Source organism: Danaus plexippus, assembly GCF_018135715.1.
Source record: "Danaus plexippus chromosome 3 unlocalized genomic scaffold, MEX_DaPlex mxdp_30, whole genome shotgun sequence".
NCBI lineage: Eukaryota > Metazoa > Arthropoda > Insecta > Lepidoptera > Nymphalidae > Danaus > Danaus plexippus.
In genome coordinates, this window is record NW_026869845.1 from 2,176,311 (window position 1) to 2,198,159 (window position 21,849).

General features: G+C 29.8%; 1 protein-coding gene across 4 annotated transcripts; it reads right to left on the reverse strand.

Annotated features, from left to right (window-relative positions):
• Positions 1-59: 59 nt before the first annotated feature.
• LOC116766562 (b(0,+)-type amino acid transporter 1-like) lies at positions 60-21,560 on the reverse strand. 4 transcript variants are annotated; one of them, XM_032656468.2, is made up of 13 exons: positions 21,402-21,560; positions 8,887-8,996; positions 7,779-7,875; positions 4,625-4,726; positions 4,442-4,548; positions 4,221-4,356; positions 3,706-3,831; positions 3,336-3,483; positions 2,767-2,994; positions 2,509-2,605; positions 2,289-2,438; positions 1,935-2,103; positions 60-1,744 (listed from the first exon to the last, which is right to left on the reverse strand). In XM_032656468.2, the coding sequence occupies exons 1-13, from the start codon at positions 21,439-21,441 to the stop codon at positions 1,677-1,679; spliced, it is 1,578 nt and encodes a 525-aa protein (XP_032512359.1). In that variant the 5' UTR covers positions 21,442-21,560; the 3' UTR covers positions 60-1,676. The 4 variants fall into 4 exon arrangements, with proteins under 4 accessions (XP_032512359.1, XP_061382988.1, XP_032512352.1 ...); XM_061527004.1 differs by having other exon boundaries at positions 8,881-8,996; XM_032656461.2 differs by lacking the exon at positions 21,402-21,560 and adding an exon at positions 15,423-15,862.
• Between the last annotated feature and the right edge of the window lie 289 nt (positions 21,561-21,849).

The window sequence follows — 21,849 nt, forward strand, 5'->3', positions numbered from 1 at the left end:
ATATCTCTTATTTGCATGATTCTTATGAAAAAAAAAATTAAATGAATATAAATGAAACATTTGTAATTTTTAAATGTCTTTATTTAAAATTTTATTATATTGGTAGTGTATAACAATAAATAAATCTGTTTTCCATTTAAGATAAGTACATAGGTTATTTGTATAGGTATTCGATTTTTTTTTTATTATTTGTACACAAAATTAAACCATTTTAGTTTTACCCATAACAATATCACATCGTTACGTGTAAGTGTGCCCGAACGCTTAACATACAGCGAAAATTAAATTCATATGTAGTTTTAGATTATACCAAAATAGTTTGGATTTGGGGGCATTTATTATATCTAAAGGGCTTCACTACGATTTCCAGTTACAACTATTCTACAAGAAAAAACACTAGTGTTTCTCATGTTTGAAATAATTTACAACACTAAAAATATAAACAGATACATGTATAATCCATTAAACTACTGATATATTAATTTCACTCGTTTTAAAACAGTATAGAAATAAACGAAGCTTAATATTAAAAAAAATCAAATAAAAATGACGATTTAGGTTTGCCCCGGTAAGGAATGATAGGACCAATATTTACCGGTCGCAAACATCAGCAGACTTGGTAGAAATGTTAGTTTAAACTATACTTTAGTCTTTAAAAACAGATATTGTAACTCCGAGCAATTCAATCAATAATTAATTTAATTAACTAACTAATGAGCAAAATATATAATTTTCGTACAAAATAACACAATTTTTTTTTCTACTTTTTCCTAAATATCTCTTATGATCTGAAAGTATTGCAAAGAGTGAAAATATAAGATAAATCCTATACGTTTAATATTTTACAATTAAAGTTAAACTAAAAATGACGTGAACTATTTAAACCATGAGTTTAGCACAATAACTCATAGTGATGCGAAAGAGCTTCGCGCCGAGAGATTTGACACGAATCTACAAACGTCAAACGGATTTAAACAGTGACATAAATTGTAATACATTTCTGTTTCAACATAAAAAATATATATTTTTGTCAAAATCGAATATCCGTATATAAGTTTGATAATGGTCTTTCACGTAGTTTTGTTCGGTTTTATTTTCAAATTCTATCGCAAATATGCATTTTTAATTTCAAACACCTTCATCTTCATATATTGCTGTTTTTTAACAAAGTACTACATATTGCAAAACTCTGTTGAAATTTGCGTAGTATTTTGGCCAAACCTCGATGCACACGCTCTTCGGAATGATTCGTGCAATCTAATGAAATGGGAGATGTACGGCTTCCGCTAGGAACTATCTAAATTAAACGGCTTAACAGTAACAATAAGAAAAAAGGTTAAGCCAATCCTAAACATAAGGTTATGCGATATATTATTATTTTTCAAAACATTCATACTCCGATGAAAAAAATATATATAAAAACAACAACTGTATAAAGTATTTATATGTTAATTATATGATAATAATTTTAAAATATAAAAAGGAACCTGTTATATCAGTCAAAAAATAATTGATTTTACGACATGCTGAACGGTCCGAATATATTTTGTAAGGTTTAGATTACAATTTTATACAATTACAATCCATCACCGAATATTAAGAAAGAATCTCAAAGAAATAACAAGTACCCAAAATATTTCGTTTTAAAATGCCTTTTTAAAGTCCAGCGCGGACTATCAATATTCAAAAGTCGTCGACGTTGGCACCACTTCTAGAACCATCTGAAGAAACACTGTAATTTTATCTGAAAACAGAATTTTTTTTTAATGACAAGTCACAAAAATCCGTAACATTTATTTTTTACAAATTATTTTACGGATAGTAAGTAACGTTTTGTGTGTAATTGAATTTATATTTACTCTTGTCTATGGCTTAATATTACGAACAGTTTTGTGAATTTTATATATCTAATCTTTTATCTATAGTTAACTCACCCATGAAGGGAAGAGAGTATCCCCACTTGACGAACGGCAGGTAGACCAGCAGGCCGGCGAGGATGAAAGCTCCCGCGTACAAGTACTCCCACTGAGGGTTGTCTATGATCGGAGCGACCACCAAGTACGCGGACACAATCAGGACTATGTAGGGAATTATAATCGGCACCTACATAAAAAGCAAGTTATGTATGTTGAGGGTATAAAAGAAAGACAGTGTTTTTGGCGTACAATACTACTACGAGTTCGATCCGTAACTTACATTCATTACAACATATCTTTTAATAACGATCGTATTCCTTACTTTTTGTTTATATTAAAAGGTGTGATTAAATTATATATATTTACTCGTACCTTGTATGGTCTAGGCGCGTGAGGCTTGGTGTATCTCATCACAATCAACGCCAGCATTGCCCCACCGTAGAATATCCAGGCAGTGAACGAGAAGAAATCAATTAACGAATCTATGGTTCCGTACAGCACCATCGCCACCGCTATCAGAGACTATAGAGAACATGTGTTATTATCGCTAAGAAAATTTTAATATATTCATTAAAGTTAGATCCGATCTTACATGGAATATAAGTCCCGGGGCGGGTGTAAACCGACGTACATGGACATACGAAAGTATATCCAATAAATGTCCCTCCCGAGATGCTGCGAAGCACAACCTGGTAAGACATTTAAAATTAATATATATCTTGGAAATAAGTAATCCCAAAACAATAGATGACAGTCGATACTCAAAACTATACCTAAATCTATCGAATCATTAGCAAGTTGAACTGAATTTTGCAATACAATAGTATATAATAGATGGAAGTCGATTTACCTTCCCGCAACAAATAGAGTCCCATTCGCCGAGCCGAAAGTTGATATAGTAACAGCCAGCGGCATCAGCCACGCCATGGGGCCCAACAGTCTGTTCCCGAAGGTCACAGCGACCGCTTCACTGTCCGCCATCTCACTCACGGACATCACCGCCAAGTACGACACGTTCACCAAGGCGTAGCACAGCGTCACCAGCGGAATGCCGATTATTATGCTCAGAGGCAGATTCCTTACGTAACATACAAGGAACATAACAAACACCACATACGTATACATTTCCTATACCGTACGCTAACACTAACTTATTACAAGAAAGCCTAACGGTCTAATTTTTATGCCAGTATTATATAAGTGAAAAATCTCACTTACAAAACTACAGATTAAAATAATCGAGTTAATATTTTTCAAGCATTGCAGCTTTTTATGTTCGGCTTACAATATACATAGTTATAAATTATTTTTTTATTTAATATCTACATTGATAGTATGGTTACTATTATAACATATGCTACAAATAATGCTATACATATTTAAATAAACAATCGTCACTACACATGTCAGCCCACTCACTTGGAAGGATTTTTAATTTCCTCTGTAACATAATTAAGGTTATTCCATCCATCGTAGGCCCACAGCCCGGTGTAGAAGGCCGTGGCGATGTTGCCAAGCGTCGCGGTGCTACTTGCGAAGTTGGGCTCCTGTAAATGTCGCGTATTACCTGCACCATACGACACAACCTAATGTCAGTCTGTTCGCTGATTAGCCCCAAAGATTAGGATTATATGGACCATGATGTGTGAATGGGATGAATTTATGTATTTGACTTAAATAATATGATTTTTTTATATGGATCATGTCATATATATTGTATGTAATGTGGTTGTGTTGTAGTACTTGTATTGTTATATATATATATATACTTGTCGACTTAAACTATTACCTAAAATGAGTTTGTAAGCTCCTCCACAGACGATTATCGCGATGGCGACCAGTTTCGCAGCCGTAAAAATATTTTGGACGTTCGTCGCTAGATTGACACTGTAGCAGTTGACGGCAAGAATCATCACTAAAATATGTGGAAAAATATAATTTCATATGTATTTCTTTCAGTTTTTCATTCCCTGTAACCTTACTGTGGTTGGTATAGTAAAGTACACACAAATTTTAGGAATTTTTTTAGACGACGTAAACTAGTACTAAGGTTACTTCAATCTACATATAAATTTAAAATTAGGCTCGGTATGCTAAACAAATATTCATTTCCTCAGCTCACACATTAAAAGGTAATAACAATAGTACCGACAGTTTTGTAATCTAAAATTGTGCTTTATACAGGGACTCACATATTAGAAAAAATTAAGAAAAAAAATGAATAACTGTCTAGTTCTAGCATGTAAAAAAAATATAAATTCAAAAATATTTATGAATTATATAAAATTTTAAAAAAATGTCTACCAATAGATATAAGTGCCACAAGTTTGACGAGAGCGTCAGGCGGTTCGCACTCTGACACGAAGGGCTCCACCGCATATTTTGCGAAGCTCAAACAGATTATGGCCATCTGAGACGGCTTCAGCACCAGCGTTGACACCTGGTTGTGATATTAAAACATGCCTTAGGCTGTAATACATACTATATTAATAAACAGTCTATATACTATATGATTTTATTTTTACCCAAGAGAAGAGGAACGCCGGTGGTCCACCGAAAGCGTCCATGAAGTATGCGTACTCAGCTCCAGAGGAGGTGTTCATCGTTCCTAACTCCGCGTACGCGAGCGCTCCTTAATAACGACGAAATATATTTAAAAAAAAAAACACTTATAAAAAAAAACAATAAATGATTAATTTTATAAATACCAAGCAGCGAGAGCAGCCCACACGCCATCCATATAATGAAGCTTATGCCCACTGAGCCTGTACGCTCCAAAAGCCCAGAGGGCGACACGAATATTCCAGAACCTTAAACAAAGCATTGTTCGTTGTGATTGAAACGAATTTGTCTATTTTTATTAAACATTTTTTCTCTTTACTAATCAAACCCTAATATGAAAGACAAAATTATTCATTTTATTGAAATCATAAAAAAAAAAAAAAAATTCCTCTATCGAGTATCATACGTGTAACAATAGAAGTGCTATTGAACATAATTTACTGAGAATGACGTAGACCCGTGTGATTACACAGGTAAAGTGACACCAACGCATTGTGTCAGTCAATATTTTATAGATCTGTTAAGACAGTAGTGAATCATTTATACCTAATTCTAGGTCATATACATTTCAAATAGCAGAAGTAAATTGAATCGTCAATTACAAGTGTTAAAATATGACTGAGTACATCTAACAAGCCAAACAAAATATATGTATACGTTCTATAACTTTATATTATTCATAAAGAAAAACGGAAAAAAACCATTCTCATATTAATATTAATAACCATATTAATATTATTAAACATACTTATGTATAACCATATTAATATTAATAATCATATTAATATTATTAAACATGCTTATGTATACTTTGCGTAAGTTTTAATTGTGAATAAATAATACCAAAGACTCAATTGCTCATACTATTCATTTCAGCAGTATCTACAATGTGTATGAAGATTTATTTAATCCCCCGGGTATGTACATTGTTATATATAAAACGTAAATAAGAGATGACACATCTATTGTCCGCCAGAGTTATAAAATGTTAACCTTGCAAGTATAACTCATAAATATTATGTACATTATGTATAAATATTATAACAGTCAAGATTATATAAGACGATGGTGTTTTAATAAGTTTGTAAGTCAGATGTTAAGCAAATGTTATTTTTTACAATGTATATTTACTCAAAACACTTATTTATGGTTAAAATAAAAAACAGCAGATGTTTAAGACTTCATACATTTATTATGTGAAGTCCTTTATATTCAAACTTTTCTACACCAATATTATTAGTTTTTACTGTTTTTGTAAATTCTAATATATATATCGGCGCAAGCAGCTTCAATGACGGATGCAACATGGAAATAACTGGCATCAATTATTATAACAACTTATTGGTCGTCGTTACTATTGTTAAAAGTAAAACGAAATCAAAGAGAATAGAACTATGTTTGAATTCTGGTTTAAATATGACGTCTGGACGCACAACAGGGGACTGCAGAGTTCAGCGAGTGCGGAGCATAAAGAACCTTCGAGAAATACAAGAACATTTAGAAGAATTGAAGTTTCATTTTAAAATATCTGGAACTTACTGAAACAAGTGACATTAGAGACGTCAGCGAGGCTGGCGTCCTGTCTTTAAAATAATGAATTTATAATAAAATCCGATATATACTTGTTAAACATCCACTATTTTATCTGAAGTTTAAAAAAAAACTTTAATGATTATCTCATACTTAACTTTTTTAATTTGAATGTGAAAAGACATTGGCTATGATCGATATGTGTACATCCACTTGACATTTTATATTTATGAACATACATAAGTGTTCTGATTAGTAAAAATTATATAAGTACATAATATAAGTAAATAAATAAGTGCTAAAATTAACATATTAGGCACATTTACATGTCATCATGATTTAAATAAAATAAATTCGATATATTGTCCGGTTGAATTTAGGCATCGTGTGTCCTAGACTTTATTTATAATTATGGGACTCAGAATACTAAACTTGTTACATATATGATTTTATTTGTTTTTAAACGGAAACAATGAATACACAATCTATTTTATGTTATCCTACCTTTATATTATTTATTTTAGGTTTTCCCATATTTTTATTCATATAACATCTTCACCTATTTGTATTCGTAATGTTGAACGAAAATCTAAAATTATTCATTAACCTATTAAAGTTTTCGACGAACCAGACATGCACACAATAGCAGCATTAAGAAGATTCATCACCGCATCGTACACGAATATAAATTTTAAAGGTAATAAAAACTACAAAGAAAATTCTATTTTTATGTTATTAATGTCAATTTTCACATATTCCTAAAGAACCGATAGTATTTATAGAATTAGGTAATTACTAAATATCTTACAATGTTATATAAATAATAAGAAATGTGGTATTTTGACGGAATGTCGCATGGAAGCTGACATAAAGTTCCTTTGATTAACATATACATATTATAAACAATAATAATGTGTATGAGTTTATAATTCTCGCTTTTAAATTCTCGAAAAATACAAAGAAAATCCTAGTGTATAAACACCCATGAGAGCTGTTTAATATATGTGTGTACGTAAAATTCCCAGCATAAAAAAAAGATTAAAAAGTGTAGAAATTAATGTATTACTGAAATAGCTCCGACAACGCTGCTTTTTAAAATAAATGTATCTGTTATTATCTGTGACATCTGTCATCATGCATGTCTCGGCTCCATTCACTCGGAAGGATCGAAGTGATTTGTCAAAAAGTTGTAAATATATAATTATTTTACAAAGTAAATATTGTAACATTTAAACAAATTAATAAAAGTGTGTCAGATTGCTTAATATGAACACAACATATTTCGATAAGATTGTACCACTAAATATTTTGTCCTCCAAAGGTATTAAGGGATTTAGGGTTGAATGACAAGATGAATGGAGGATATATTAAGGAGTGAAGTTTTTTTAAATAATGGATTATTTTACTGCAGTATATAATATAAAAATATATTTTGAAATGTTTTTCATTCTTGTTATAAAAAAGATTATTGTCAACTTTTAATTGAATGTAAAACTACTATTAAATTTAACAGTTATTCTTTATTGAGGCACCGTAGTGTTAGGGGCTCCCCGTATTTGTTATCAATTGTATAGAAGTCGATATTCAAATGATTATAATTTCACGCATACAAATACTAGTGTAATGAATGTAGGCAAAATAACTCTTTCTTATATATATATATATATATATATATATGTGTGTGTGTGTGTGTACATTTGTGAGCATATTTAAGTGTATCTCATTCAGCAATTTACTCATTGAGTAAAAAACATTTATATATAAACTCACCGATCATAGTACCGACGATTAGAGCCACCCCACTGAAGAGTCCCACCCGTCTCTTGAGGTGAACAGGGTCGTCCGGAGCTGCGTCCGACCCCTCCAACTGTTTGACAAACACAATTAGGACCAAAACTAATATTCATATTAAATTTAAAGGAATATTGGTATTCCTTAAATGTTACGTTTGTAGATCGAAACTTTAACCTTGGTAAGTAGAACATGAAATTCCCGTTCAAGGGGACTTTAAATAATACCACCGTATATGAGAGCGGGCTCTAACATTGAAGAAGTTTTAATCCCTGCCTGTTATAAGTAGGTAGGTATACGCAGACGAGTCAGACAATTGACGACCTACATACTTCACTTATTGATTGAACAATTTAACGAGGGGGCCGTAATAAGCCTTTTGTTGATAGGAAAGTTAAGACTTTAGAGCTTTCAATTGTTTATAAAAAGAAGAAATTGTGAAATGAAACTATATAAATATATTTTTTATTCCAGATAATTTAATAAACCTACTTTCTATAATGTATTTTGATAGAGGCAAATAAATAAAGGGACAATTCTACCGCAGCTGATCTTTACAGCAGTATTTTATTCTTACACCTTGACCTGGAAAGATGGGGTCATGAACATGTGAGGGAAGATTCATAGTAATGTTAATTTAAATGAAATGATATTTACAATTATGTATGGATAGAGTTTGAAAACTATCCTCCTATTATATGTCTATCTTGAACATATTCCCAATATTATAAGGTACGTATGTTAAAAAAATACGTATTTTGCCTTTAACTTGTTGGCAATGAATCATCTCTTTTTGTTTAACAATATATATATTTAAAAATAGATTATAAAATATAAATATATTTCCAATAATCAATAAATATAATATAAGTATGTAAGGAAATCTTTTTTTGAAGCCGATTAATCCAATTTTTTTTATTGTTCAGGAACCCGCGTCTATATTTAAAATGAAAATCAATGTTTTCATGTAAAACTAAATTTTTCAATGAAATATATTACACTTATATATCAAAGAACGTATGTTAAATAATGTTTGATATGAAACATCTATCCACGTTATGATAATAGAACATTTAGCGACCTCTACCTTGTCTCCTGGGTTGGCGTTGCCATCGGCGAGCGTTCCCGCCGAGCCATCTTCCGCGTCGCAGTCCCCGGAACACCCGCGCCATACCAATCCGCCTTCGCGTGCGCTCCCTGAAGAAAACAGACTTTACAACAAAACTATCACGTAAATATAACATATGGATATCGATTTCCATTGAGTTTAAGCAATATATGATACTTCACACAACTAACAATAAGTAGAGCAAACAGTTATCAACAGAATAAAAATCTATTACCGAAAACCATAACGAACGACCAGGTTTCTAATAACAGCACCTTAATTATTGTTAATGATTGATATTTATGTTAAAAAAATTGTTCCGACGTATTCAGATATATAACTTTGCCGTATGTCGGAGACTCAACACCACTTAACTGTACCTACTCGCAGTCTGATACTGCTAATAAATAAATTACTCTTTATCTTCAACCTAAAATTGATAACAATAAAAAGTACATACGACTTTTCTCCAATGTCAGAAATAACACTTCATATATTATTCAGAAAGTCTATGTGTCTTTACTTAAAGCGTTTGTTGAAAATCTTAGTACCTAATCCAGAATATCACGTCCACAAAAGCAATATTATAATGGATTTAAACATAGAGTAATATACTTAAATGTATTTCAGAAGATTTTGATAAAGAAAATTAATGAATCTTGAAGTAATTTTAATAATTATTTTAGCTTTACAAGCATGCTCTTTTACTATCACGAAATCCAAGAATAGCAGTTATAAAGCATAAAATACAATAAGTACATACAATGCCCAATAAAAATAAATTATCACTAGATTGCACCTGTGACATCGCTTTTCTAATTATAATTTTGGTCTCGACTTCGGCCATTCACGAAAAACTATCTTATACTATAAGGCTACCTAAATACATATTTTCACTGATATCTGTTCGGTTATTGTGGTTTGATTTAATAACCATTCTAAATATACTAGCGTTACATTAAATTATGAGCATAATTAGAATTAAAGCGTTAGATTATTAGCGTTTGACCAGTTTTACCTGCAGTATCTAGCGTGTAGATGTGTGGTAAAAATTTTGTATTTTTTGAGGCTATAATAATTACATTCCCACTGTTATAACAAATACATTAAAACAAGTAAATACATTGTATATATTATAAATCTGTCCGATGATCATTGCATTGGCATTTGAATGGCATATAATCTTTTAATCTGTCCATTTAATCTAGCATTTTCTTAGCAAAATCATAAAAAACAATAGCAAATAAAAGCCATTTGAATTGTTTGCCTCTTCGTTACAAATATTTACAGTAAAACGCAATATTTATCCGTAAATATTTATAATGAATAATTATTTCATACAACAATCGCGCGAACAAAACCTTTTCTAGTTTTAATTAATAAAAATCACAAATTTTCCGTCACTATATTTGAAGGACAATTGTGTATCTAAATAAAATTCTACCTCAGACTGTGATATAAATAAAGTAAATTCTTTAGTAGGTGGAATTTCTTGTATTTTAGAATGATTCCTTTACATAAGAAATACGTGGCAAATAATGTACGAATTCCGTACTTTTGTTTGTACAAAGATAAAATTAAATTTAACGATTTCATAAATTAGAAAAGGTTATACGAAATAACGTTCCCGTTGAAATATTGAGATAATTTAAATGACAGTACGATATAAATTGTTTGTTAATGTTTTCACGTAATCCAGAAGCAACTATTGTTATATTAGTTACTTTGTTGTCTTGTGCCAAGCCGACATTATCTCAGAACATCAACAAGCGATACTTCTTACTTCTGATTTGTCAGTACAATGATCAGAGCAATCTCTTTTATAAACGGAACTACGTATAGACATTAACTTTGAATACAAACACAAATACATTATTAAAAATATTATTATTTGAAAAATCATTGAATATGAATGATTATTAATAAAAAAACGTGGTAAGTATATATTTAAATAAATTTTATTTAGTCAAATACGAATCACCCCAATTTGTTTGTTACCAGATAATGTGATTATTTTATCAAGTAGTAACTATAAATGGAAATTAAAAAAAATCATTACATTATTTAAAAAAAAAGTCGAAAATCATCATGTTGTCATATTGGCTTCAAAGTAATTTAAACGTCCGGTAAGAAATGAAAATATACGAATATAAAATTCACAGTACATAATTTTTTATTCCAAGCAACATAGACAGCTAATTGGAAGATAAAAACTATTTATTTAATTTACTCTTAAATTCAAAAATGAAATAATTCTTAAAAAGTGTAGAACCGTGTTGAAAATTCTAATTAGTAATTAGTAACTTTTAAATGAGACGTCTCAGTTCACTCATCTCAAATGAAGAAGCTCTTTCATTAAAATCGAGTCTAGGTAGAAATGTAATGTATTTTATTAAAATGTCATCACAGAGTCCTCTAACAAATTTACTCTGTATTATAAAAACAGAAAAAAAATATATCCTTTCAGAAATTTCTATTTTATAAGAAGAAAAATGAGAGAACATTATATCATTAAAGTAAAAAAAAGTTTATTACTTACATACTTATTTTTTTTACTGTACTTATTTTTTTATTATTTTACATTATAAATATAGAATGCTTAAGAGATCTAAGATTTTCGCGAGTTTTATTCATTTAAATGAAAATAATATTTTTCGGATAAACTACGCGTGATTTATTTTTGTAAAAAACTACATACTCCCGACGTTTCGGTTACTTTTCAGCAACCGTAATCACGGTTCCCGAAAAATATTAGTTTCATTTAAATATAGAATGCTTCATCCTTGTGTATTGCTATTTTTTATATATAAATCGAACATATAAACGCAAATAATAAGTAAATCTTTAAAAGAATCCTAATTTGGCTGGATAAACGGCGTATTTTCGCTTAAATTACAAATCAGATAGAAAATTTATATGGCATAATAATTTATTTTTAATCTTATATTAAATATAGGGTTTTAAAATAATCGCAAAAAAATTTAAAACTTCGTCTTCTTTATATATAGATAGTAATACTAGTGGGCTCTCATTACAGTCGTCAAGTTGCTTCATGGTGGAGGCATTAAAGTCACTCGACACCACAGCACTCCCGGACACGCAGCAAGCAAAACAATATCACACACGTCACAACCCAACATATAGATGCGGATTATTTGGAACGACTTCAACAATAGTAATTCGACTGTCTATGTACCTAGTGATGTTAATTTAATTTAATGTACAAGAATAACGCACGTAAATCACATAATAACAAAACGGTGTATAACATTGTAGTGTTTTAAATCACATAAATATAAACAATAATTATTACTAGCACTAATATTTACCTAACATTAACATAAAACAAGGTCATCGATGTTTCAGATACCATATGTTGTAATCTACCTATTATATGCACACAATTTTAGCAGGTTTTTAACAAGTATATTTTATTCTAAAACTAATAAACGGATTTACCGATTTCAAAACAAATGTTCATTACTAGATTTCTCGTAGGAGAGCAAGTAGGTGTGGCTATATTTTAAGCACAATAAAATACCCAAATAACAGTTTTTGTTGTTGTATTAGGACCATTAAAGTCACAAAATTAATGGCACACTTTATATATCTAACAATAATTATGAAAGTGTTGCAGTTACAAATAACACTGAAATTACACTTACAAATAAACCAGCAGTTTTTAAAAGTGTGCGTAATAAAATATTTATAAAATATAGATACTTCAGATAAGTTATTATTTTAACAGATAGGCTCTTTAACAAGAACACTTCATTCGTTTAATCTCCCTTTAATATGGAAAATATCATGCCAGTCTATACGATACTTAAAATGTATTTTTTTTTTTCATATCATCTTAATTCAGCAAATTAGAAATAAAGTTGAGAAATATAGTTTACGTAGTGAAAAAGTTTTTTATATAACTATTTCAATTTTGTTGATGCAGCTTTAGTTGAAAATTAACAAGGTCAGCCTAAAATATTCGTATGCTCCACTTTTGAAACGTGTAACATTTCAATAATGGCTGTGAAGACTTCATTCACATAAATCTTTACCAAAATAAACGGATGTCAATCAGCGTAGACAAATATAACTTCACACGAGAGGACTTTGATTTTATCAAAGCAGTCGTAAAATTATAAAACTGACGTAACAGTGGAATGAAATTCATAGGAAGTTTTCCCACATGACGCAATTGCACGAAGCTATGCCGTCACGTGCGGAAACAAAATAATATTGTACTAAGTTTAGAAATCGTATCTTTTGTGTATATAGAAATTTTTATTTATGACTATACCGCCAAATGAATCATTGAGTACTTGCGTCAAAAAAAACAGCAATAACCTACATGAGACAAAATAAATGCCTCCTTAAATTGGCCCGTAACCTACAAAATTTTTTCAAGCCCTTGATGATATTGATATGAACCCCAACATATATTTTATGTTACATGTATTTACTATGAATTTCACCACATGCAGGCTTTATAACAGTTATATTATATAACCTATTAGGTAGAAGTCTTGAATTGAATGTAATCAATAAATTTCTTTCAACGAAATTAATTAGCACAGCACTATCGGTGCTATAAAAATATTAATTTGCTCATTAAATTGTTACATTGAAGAAAAAAGGGTCTTTTATTTCTAGAAAGGTCTTTCAAGACTTAGATTAAAACTCTAGCGGAGTAGTGAATCCATTAAACCTATAAACATCAGCCACTGTGACAATGATAGTTTTTTCCGTCTCGAAGGAACAGGGCGCATTGGTGTCTATATGTTGTTATATTAAAAAAATTACAGATTGCTGTCGCATCAAAGGGCCCCGAAAAGATGCAATAATTTTCGGTTTTCATTACCCTTTGCTAGATATGGTGGTTAACTGGACGAAAATCAATAATAATAAATATAACTTTTTGCCTTTGCGGGTACTCAAACTAAAAACTTAACCTAAACCGGTTGCTATTTGATATGGTATTTTCATGCAAGAATTCATTGTGCTCTTACAGGATTACAAGTTATAGAGCATACAATATATACTTATCCTTAAAATGAATAAAGGCTTGAAACATAAATCTCAATAATAGACGTACGCACACTTGTGTGTGTATATAATATATTATAAGTGTGTGTCATATACCTATATGTTTTTTATTTGTCTTTGCTCTGAACGAAAATTTTTAGAAGGTTTTCTAAAATCTTCCTTACACATACATGTTTTGTAATAAAAAGTTATAAAATGATTTTAAAATATGTATTAAATATATAAGATAAACAAACTCCATGTGTTTATTTTTGCATATAAAAAATATAATTTAAATCGCCTAGCATGTAAAGAAACATATAGTTTTAATCTTGTCGTTAGGAGTATCCGACCACAAACTGATTTGTGGATATGGAAATGTACGTGACATTAACACTATTATACGCCCCACAATCGTAACACTTCATGAAACATACCCAACTCCTCGTGTTGACAGAAATGGTTGTGTGCCATATAAGTAGTAGGTAATTTTTAATTATACTAATTTAATATACAAATACCACAACAGAATCTAATTCAGTAGGTCTTCCTAAGACTATTTCGTCAGAAAATAGTCCTATTAAAACATTTATACAAAAATATTAACATTACTTATACAATTCAATTGTGGAACATAACTATACGAAAAGAATTATATACGTCCACAGGAAAATCCGTTTTTATTTAAGCTTTTAGTTTTCATTAAAAATGTGATGTGTATGTATATTGCTTCACTTTAATTATCCTATAACGAAATAATCAAATCAGAGACTAAATTTAATAATAGAAAATGTATGCAGAAGAAAACAAATTCTGAAAATCTTTTAGCAGTTATATTAATTTTTACTCAAACATATTTCAGACTTAATAAATATATTGGATAATAGAACAAAATTCTTAAACGTGAAATAATACAATCGTAGTTAGCCAAGATAAAAATATATTGTAATTTGTTCAAGCTATAAGCCAAAACAAATAATCCACATTTTACTATTCGTCACAGCGAGGTGTGAGGTCTTTAAAATAAGACAATTAAGATGTATGTTTGTTAGTTACTAATTTTATGATATAATCCTTTTGGATATTAACTACATCATAAAGTGAATAACTGGAAAGAAGCTAAATGTTTAAAAATTAAATAGTATTGCGAATTTTTTTTATTTATATAAACTCTTGAAAAGTGTATAAAATTTAAAAAAAAAAGGTTTTAAATTTAATTATACATTATTTATAAAAGTTATATTTATATAGTTATAAAATTTCAAACTAGTCTGAAAAATATTTAGGACAGACTTAAGTCGTAATGTCTCGAAAGAAAGCCGAGATTATCCTAGATACAAATTATATAATGAACCTAAATTCATGATTCATTTAACGTGTTTAGCTTCGTAATAATCAACTTGATAATTCTAAATGCCATTCCTTAATCTAAATATGATATAAGATCATATATACTGTAGATGCTATGAGGATATAGAACACGCTATGTTCACCTTCATCAGAATAAAGCAGTACAGGATGAGTGGTGCCGTTTTGAAATTTGTCCGTGGTGACTGTATGCGTCTGCGCAGCGATAGAGCCGCGAAGTAGTCTCGCGAGCTTTTCGCGCATCGCATCGCTCATACGTCGCAATGTGGCTACGGCGCCGGCGCCACAACCTTAACACTACGAGCCAAATGTCTTCTATTCTTGATATCAACGACTTTAACACAACGCCAGCGAATTGCACTACACAATCGAATTGCATGCACTGCACTTTAATTAACTATCGTTTTAAAGGTGGAATTTGAACCAAACTGCACTTTCTTGCAAGGATTTATACATTTATTTATCTTAATTTTATTATTATATATTTTGTCACAAATTAAAAGGCACTAATTGAAATAAGATAACAAGTCTGCTATGAGCTACGGCTCAGGGCGGACTGGCTATTTTGGGGTTCGAGCCAACACGTGGGCGGAACACGGAGCGCCCCCACCGCCGATCAATGGATGTGATTCGATACCTGACCCCTAAAATTCACTGAATACATCTAATATGGTCAAACGTTTTAATTGCAAACTATGCAAATACGAAAAAAATACTCATGATTTGAACACAAAAATATATATTACCATGACATCTGATATTGAATTAACTTATTAAGAAAATTCAAAGCAAAGGTAAATATATTTCAGTTATTCATTTAAGATTGTGTGATTTAAAAAAATATATGTTGCTATTGAAACAAAACGTATAAACACAGACTTAGAAATAGCTTTAGTTATGATTTAAAGTAAATATAAAAAAAATATATATACCATTTAAAAATCTTAATTAACATTTAAAGCATAATACCATTGACAGACAAATAGCACTCAAGTTTCAAGCGCTTATATATAATCATGAGTGATTGTCAATCGCAAAAGGTATTTTGTGCCAATAAATTAATTGATGTCACATTGCAAGACTGTTTCGTCTGATGATTTCGCGGTTACTGATCTTTGAGTTATATTTTTTTGTTATCTAGCGTAGTTTATTGATGGCTACTTAAAATAATATTTTAACGTTACGCATGTATCACTTTCTGTATCACTGTATCAACAGTTCTAGAAAGTTCATAACTGCAAAATTAAAACGAGTCGAAATATGCGATTAAATACTACTAAGTACCGACTCAGTAGATATTTGCAAGCAAAGTCATTAGACACGTATAATTTGATACGCATGGAGACTAGCTGAATTTGTAATTTGACGATAATATGATATGTTTTATTTTAGTTGGAAATAGCTGGCAAGACATTTATTCGTGAAAAACTTATAAAATGTTAGAAATTGTAAAATTATTATGCAATAAAAAATTCTCATATAATTTATTATGTAATAGCACCTTTCCAAATGAGGAAAATAGTTGGAAAATACTACGTAAACAATATAATGTTATAGGGTAAACGACCTTGTTTACTGATTCACCCCGACTCGTGGACTCCACTCTGTCTGAAATATCCTTTCTAACCTTCAAATGACCTTCAAGCTCACAAAAATCGTTTTCAATAGTAATGTTGTTTAAAGTTAATATATATTTAGTTTTATAATCAAATGCAAGACTTCAATTGCTAAAATGAATTTACTCATATGTTGGAAAGACCTTTCTTAGTACCTACTGTACTTTTATTTGCTAAAGCTATTTTCATATTAGGTTTGCTATTTTTAAATGTATATTTTTATCTCTTTTTATCGTTTTCATAGTTGAATGAATGGAAATGAGGACGAATATTAACAGGTACCTACTTAATTTCATTATCAAACATTACACCAATAAATTAGCTCTTTAATTCATTAAAATTCAATTCAAACATTCCTTTGCTTGAAATATAACAACGAGTAAATTACAAAAATAGAAGTTGTAAATGTGACATACCATTAAATTTAAACAGAGACAATATAACGTACTGTATGGTATCACTAAATTGATTATGTACGAACAGCATTTCAATCAGAGATCTTTCAATGTGGGACGACTTTGAAACACATTACACGTACGTAATACACACATACGTATAATTAGACGCGACCGTCGTTTATTCTGAGATCGTGTCGTCACAGGACCTCACATGACACGCTATCTACAGCCGAACGAAGTAATAATCAGAACAACGTTTCCTTGACGAACTATATTCTAATTAGCCACGGATAACAATGCGGTCTTGTTTCATACATACCTGCCTACATTAGAACAGCCAGTTAACAATACCTTGTCATCTGTACTTTATTTGTGAACCTTTAAAATGCCTTATGTATGATTTTTATTCAATAGTATAATTAAATGAGGATTTCAAGTGTTAAATAATGTTCATTATATCACGAGAACTAATTTAAATAAACTTTAGTTTCGTCATCCCGTGATTACTATTGACGTTGGGTAACCGACACCTCCGATTTTTACTTACTATTAAAATATTTATGTAAAAAACTCCTATCATATCTGAAAAATATAATTTTATTTTAAATAGATACCTACTTCTTTTAAAGTTATATTAAACCTTTTTTTTCATATCTACGTTAACCAGCTAAATTTCAGAGTAAACATTTTTTCAGATATTATGCATAACTAACAAAATATCAAAAATTTTGAAATTCGTTACTGTGAGTAAAACGTGTGCGTCATGTCCAATCTATATAGAAAATTTATTTTGACATTACAATGAGACACATTCAATTGATGTATTGATGTGTTAATGTTTCAGATACCTTATATATAATGTATTTTGTTAAGAATAGTTATTATTAAACAAGTAACATTTAACCAATGTAACGTAATATACAATACATAGTTCCGATAAAATATCTCCATTACTAAAAAAGAGAAAGATTCTCTACGGACGAATCGATATGGTTCACGCATGCGTCAAAACAGGTTTATATATTTTTCCGGCGTGAAAAACAAAAAAAAAATGATTTCTCTGTCTTGGACAATTGTTTTTTTTTTTTGTTTTGCAATTTAAGACAATTACTTTTTATAGATAGTATAGTTTTGTGACAGACCATAAACTTTGTTTCAATAGAACTGTTTAAATTCTTTTTGATTTCAGATATTTTAATAATAAAATATACCTAAACGGATATTGAAAATAAAACATTTTATTTTAATACGATCACAATTAAATATACAAACACAACGGCTTTTAATTTTTTAAATCATCAAAATAATTTGCTTCCATAGACTTTTATTGGCTGTAAAAAAACATAACATTTTAGAATATAAATAAATTAGGCAACAGGACAAGCTTCACGTTATACTTTTTCATGGATTAACTTTTTTACATCTCTTAGTCACGGTAATTGACAAGTCATTTTAGCGATAACACAAATCTTATCTAATCTTACCAATAAATGGGAAAAACATTTATTGCAATTTGTCCTTGTTAAATATTTGAGCTAATACTAACAATAAAAAAAATGAAAACCATATCTACACGGATCATGGCTACACGTCGCATAGAGTTCTTGTAACAAAAACTGACTAGTATGTAATACAAATCAAAACTTCAAATTGTTTAGTTGTTACTACGTCTTGTGTGATTAAATTCAAATCTATCTACGTAAATTTGTGTATACGTGCTGTGTGTATGTGCATACATCACACCAAAATAAAGACAATAAGTCATTCCAATTTATAGCCTTCGTAAATAAATTAGCTGGCTACAATTTATCCTTTTTTATGTTGCATATAATTTTAGTTGGAACAATTCTACAAATTATCTTAATTAATATAGATGACTCGTAATCATTACCATCTCTCAAGTGTCGGTATCATTTAAGCCTGTCACGTGTTGGCATAGTGAGTATTTTCAATACATCACATACAAATTGTAGGGCATCCCTACAATTTTTAATCACAGTAAGTATCAGAGGATTGATATTGTTATTGAGTCACATGAAAACTACTGAAGTTATTGTCATGGTATGTTAGTTTGATAAAAGTTCTAAATTCAAAAAAGCAACATAAAAAGAAAAAAATATAGAGAACAAATAAATAAAAATTTTAATTGACATAAGATAATGAGTGCAAGTTTTTAATTTCCAAAGAATACAGGTAGCTGTCTTCTAATAATTAATCAGCTGAAAGACCAATAATTGCAATAAAATATCTTTTAAATCTGATCATAAAACAATTCCTAAGCATTCTTATACATAAACCCTCTAATAATTATCTATTTGTGGAAGTAACAATCACTCGGAATCATTATAAAAATCGTAAATCATCAATCTCAACAACATAGCCTTACATTAAGGTAATGAAAATGTTTATGTTATTTAATGTACCGTAGAGGTATACATTTATAATTTATATACATAAACGCATTTTAGAAGCAGAATAATGAAATGGAAAAAAAAAATGTAAAGTTTTTCAGTTTAGTACCCTTCATCGTACCTTAACATTTCAGCAACAAAAAAAAAATTCCTAGCATTCAACAAAAGTATGACGCAACAACGTTTACAGTCTCGCAATACAAAATCAGTCTGAAATATTCTTAATGCAGTCCTATAAGGTCAATGACAGCTGTATTTTTTTATAACCAGGAATTCTAAGTAACTAATAAGTTTTAACTATTTAGCACACTTTATTAGACTAAAATATATTAGGATTGTGTGAACGAATTATTATTAGAATATTATATACACGAATACGAAATGTTGAGTTTATATTCCATTCTTGAATCAGTCACCAACATAGAACGTAAGTTGCAAAAAGTCTGAAAAACTCAGAGAAATAAATATTTAATAGAATATATAGTTATATCTATGACTATTACTCGCATATTCAAATTCTTTGAATATGATACTGTTGACAAATGATTTTGTTGTTAATTGGATATGATGACCGATGTTCACTCGTGAATACGTGACATAGATCAGGGAACCAAATACAAACCAATATTGCAGACTTAATAATAATATTGTTTGCTTTATTGAACTTTCTATATTTTCAGCGTAATCTGGTTTTAGGAACTGTTTGTTATCTTTTCAATTTACGTTTAAACATTGAAAAAAGCCTTGAGGTAATAAAAATCCATTTTTATCTTTCTTCATATCATAATCAATAAAAAATATTGAGAACTAACCAAACAAAATCTACGAACCAAACTTTACTAGTGTTAAATGAAATCAACCGCTATAAAACATTATATATAAGCATTAATTAAATTAATTCTATAAATTAATACTGCGAAGCTTATGAACTTTTACATAAAACCAATTGCTTACTTACATTATTTTGTTTTATAATTATTGTACATTGTTAAATTAAATAGTAATTTGAGAGGCACCTAAAAATTATGAAGATACTAAGACTCGAACTGAATTTAACATACTTTTTTTTTGTTTGTATTTCCCTAAGTGTTTATCTGCTAACTATCAAATTTTATTAACTGTGGAATCTAAAGGTTTAACTATAAATCTTTAGATTCCACAGAGATTTTTAGTATTTTAACCTTATAGCTTTAATGACTTAATTTATTTAATAGGAACTGTTCTTCCGTTCTCGACAGATATCCACAATTTTTTTCAGTATGAGCCTACAAGGGCTAGCTCCGGTAAGTGAGTAAATTTCCCTTAACATTCGCAAGGTCAATAAGGTCACTTTATTTTTAGTGTATTGATAATTTCAATTATTTATTTTTCATGAATAAATATTTTAAAATATGATTTCTTTTTCGATATACTTACATACAAAAACAATATAATATATATAAAAAAAATGTGTTTTTATTTTGTATCCTAAAAATCCGATTTATATTTTTACCAGTCTCATCTTTCACTGAATTTACCGGATTAAGATAAAGAGTCGTTTAAATTATAGAGTAAAATTCATTTGTACTCGTCGTTTCTTATAATCATAAAATAAGACGGAAATGGAAGAAATCACAAAATCAATAAAATATATTTTTTAATGGCGCAAATTGTGAAGGTTAAAAATATGGAATACATACCATTACATGCAATCCCAGGCGGCTGTTCATTGTGATGCATTTCTCGGAGCACCGTGATGCGTGTGAAGAATCGCGCCCTTTCATGTCACAAGCGAGACTGAACAAGTAACTGGTCTGCTGAAAGGATGAAGCTTTGTCCCTCGCCCCCTCTCCACCTCCGCACATGCGCAGACTGAAGATATTACAGATACTTCAGCAACTAGTACTTACTGACTGTGGCTTGTATATCAAATCATGATGAATGAGTTCAGTAATCAGCAGATCAGTTAAAGCAACGTTCATATAAGTAACTTATGGAATCAAAGAAATATAAAAAGTCACCATTTTAATTACTATTCTTAACCACAATAACAAATGCTAATTTACGAAACAAGTTGACGATACTAAGGTATATATTTTATTTTCTAGAAACTTAAATTATGTAACAAGTCGTTTATATTTTTGCCTC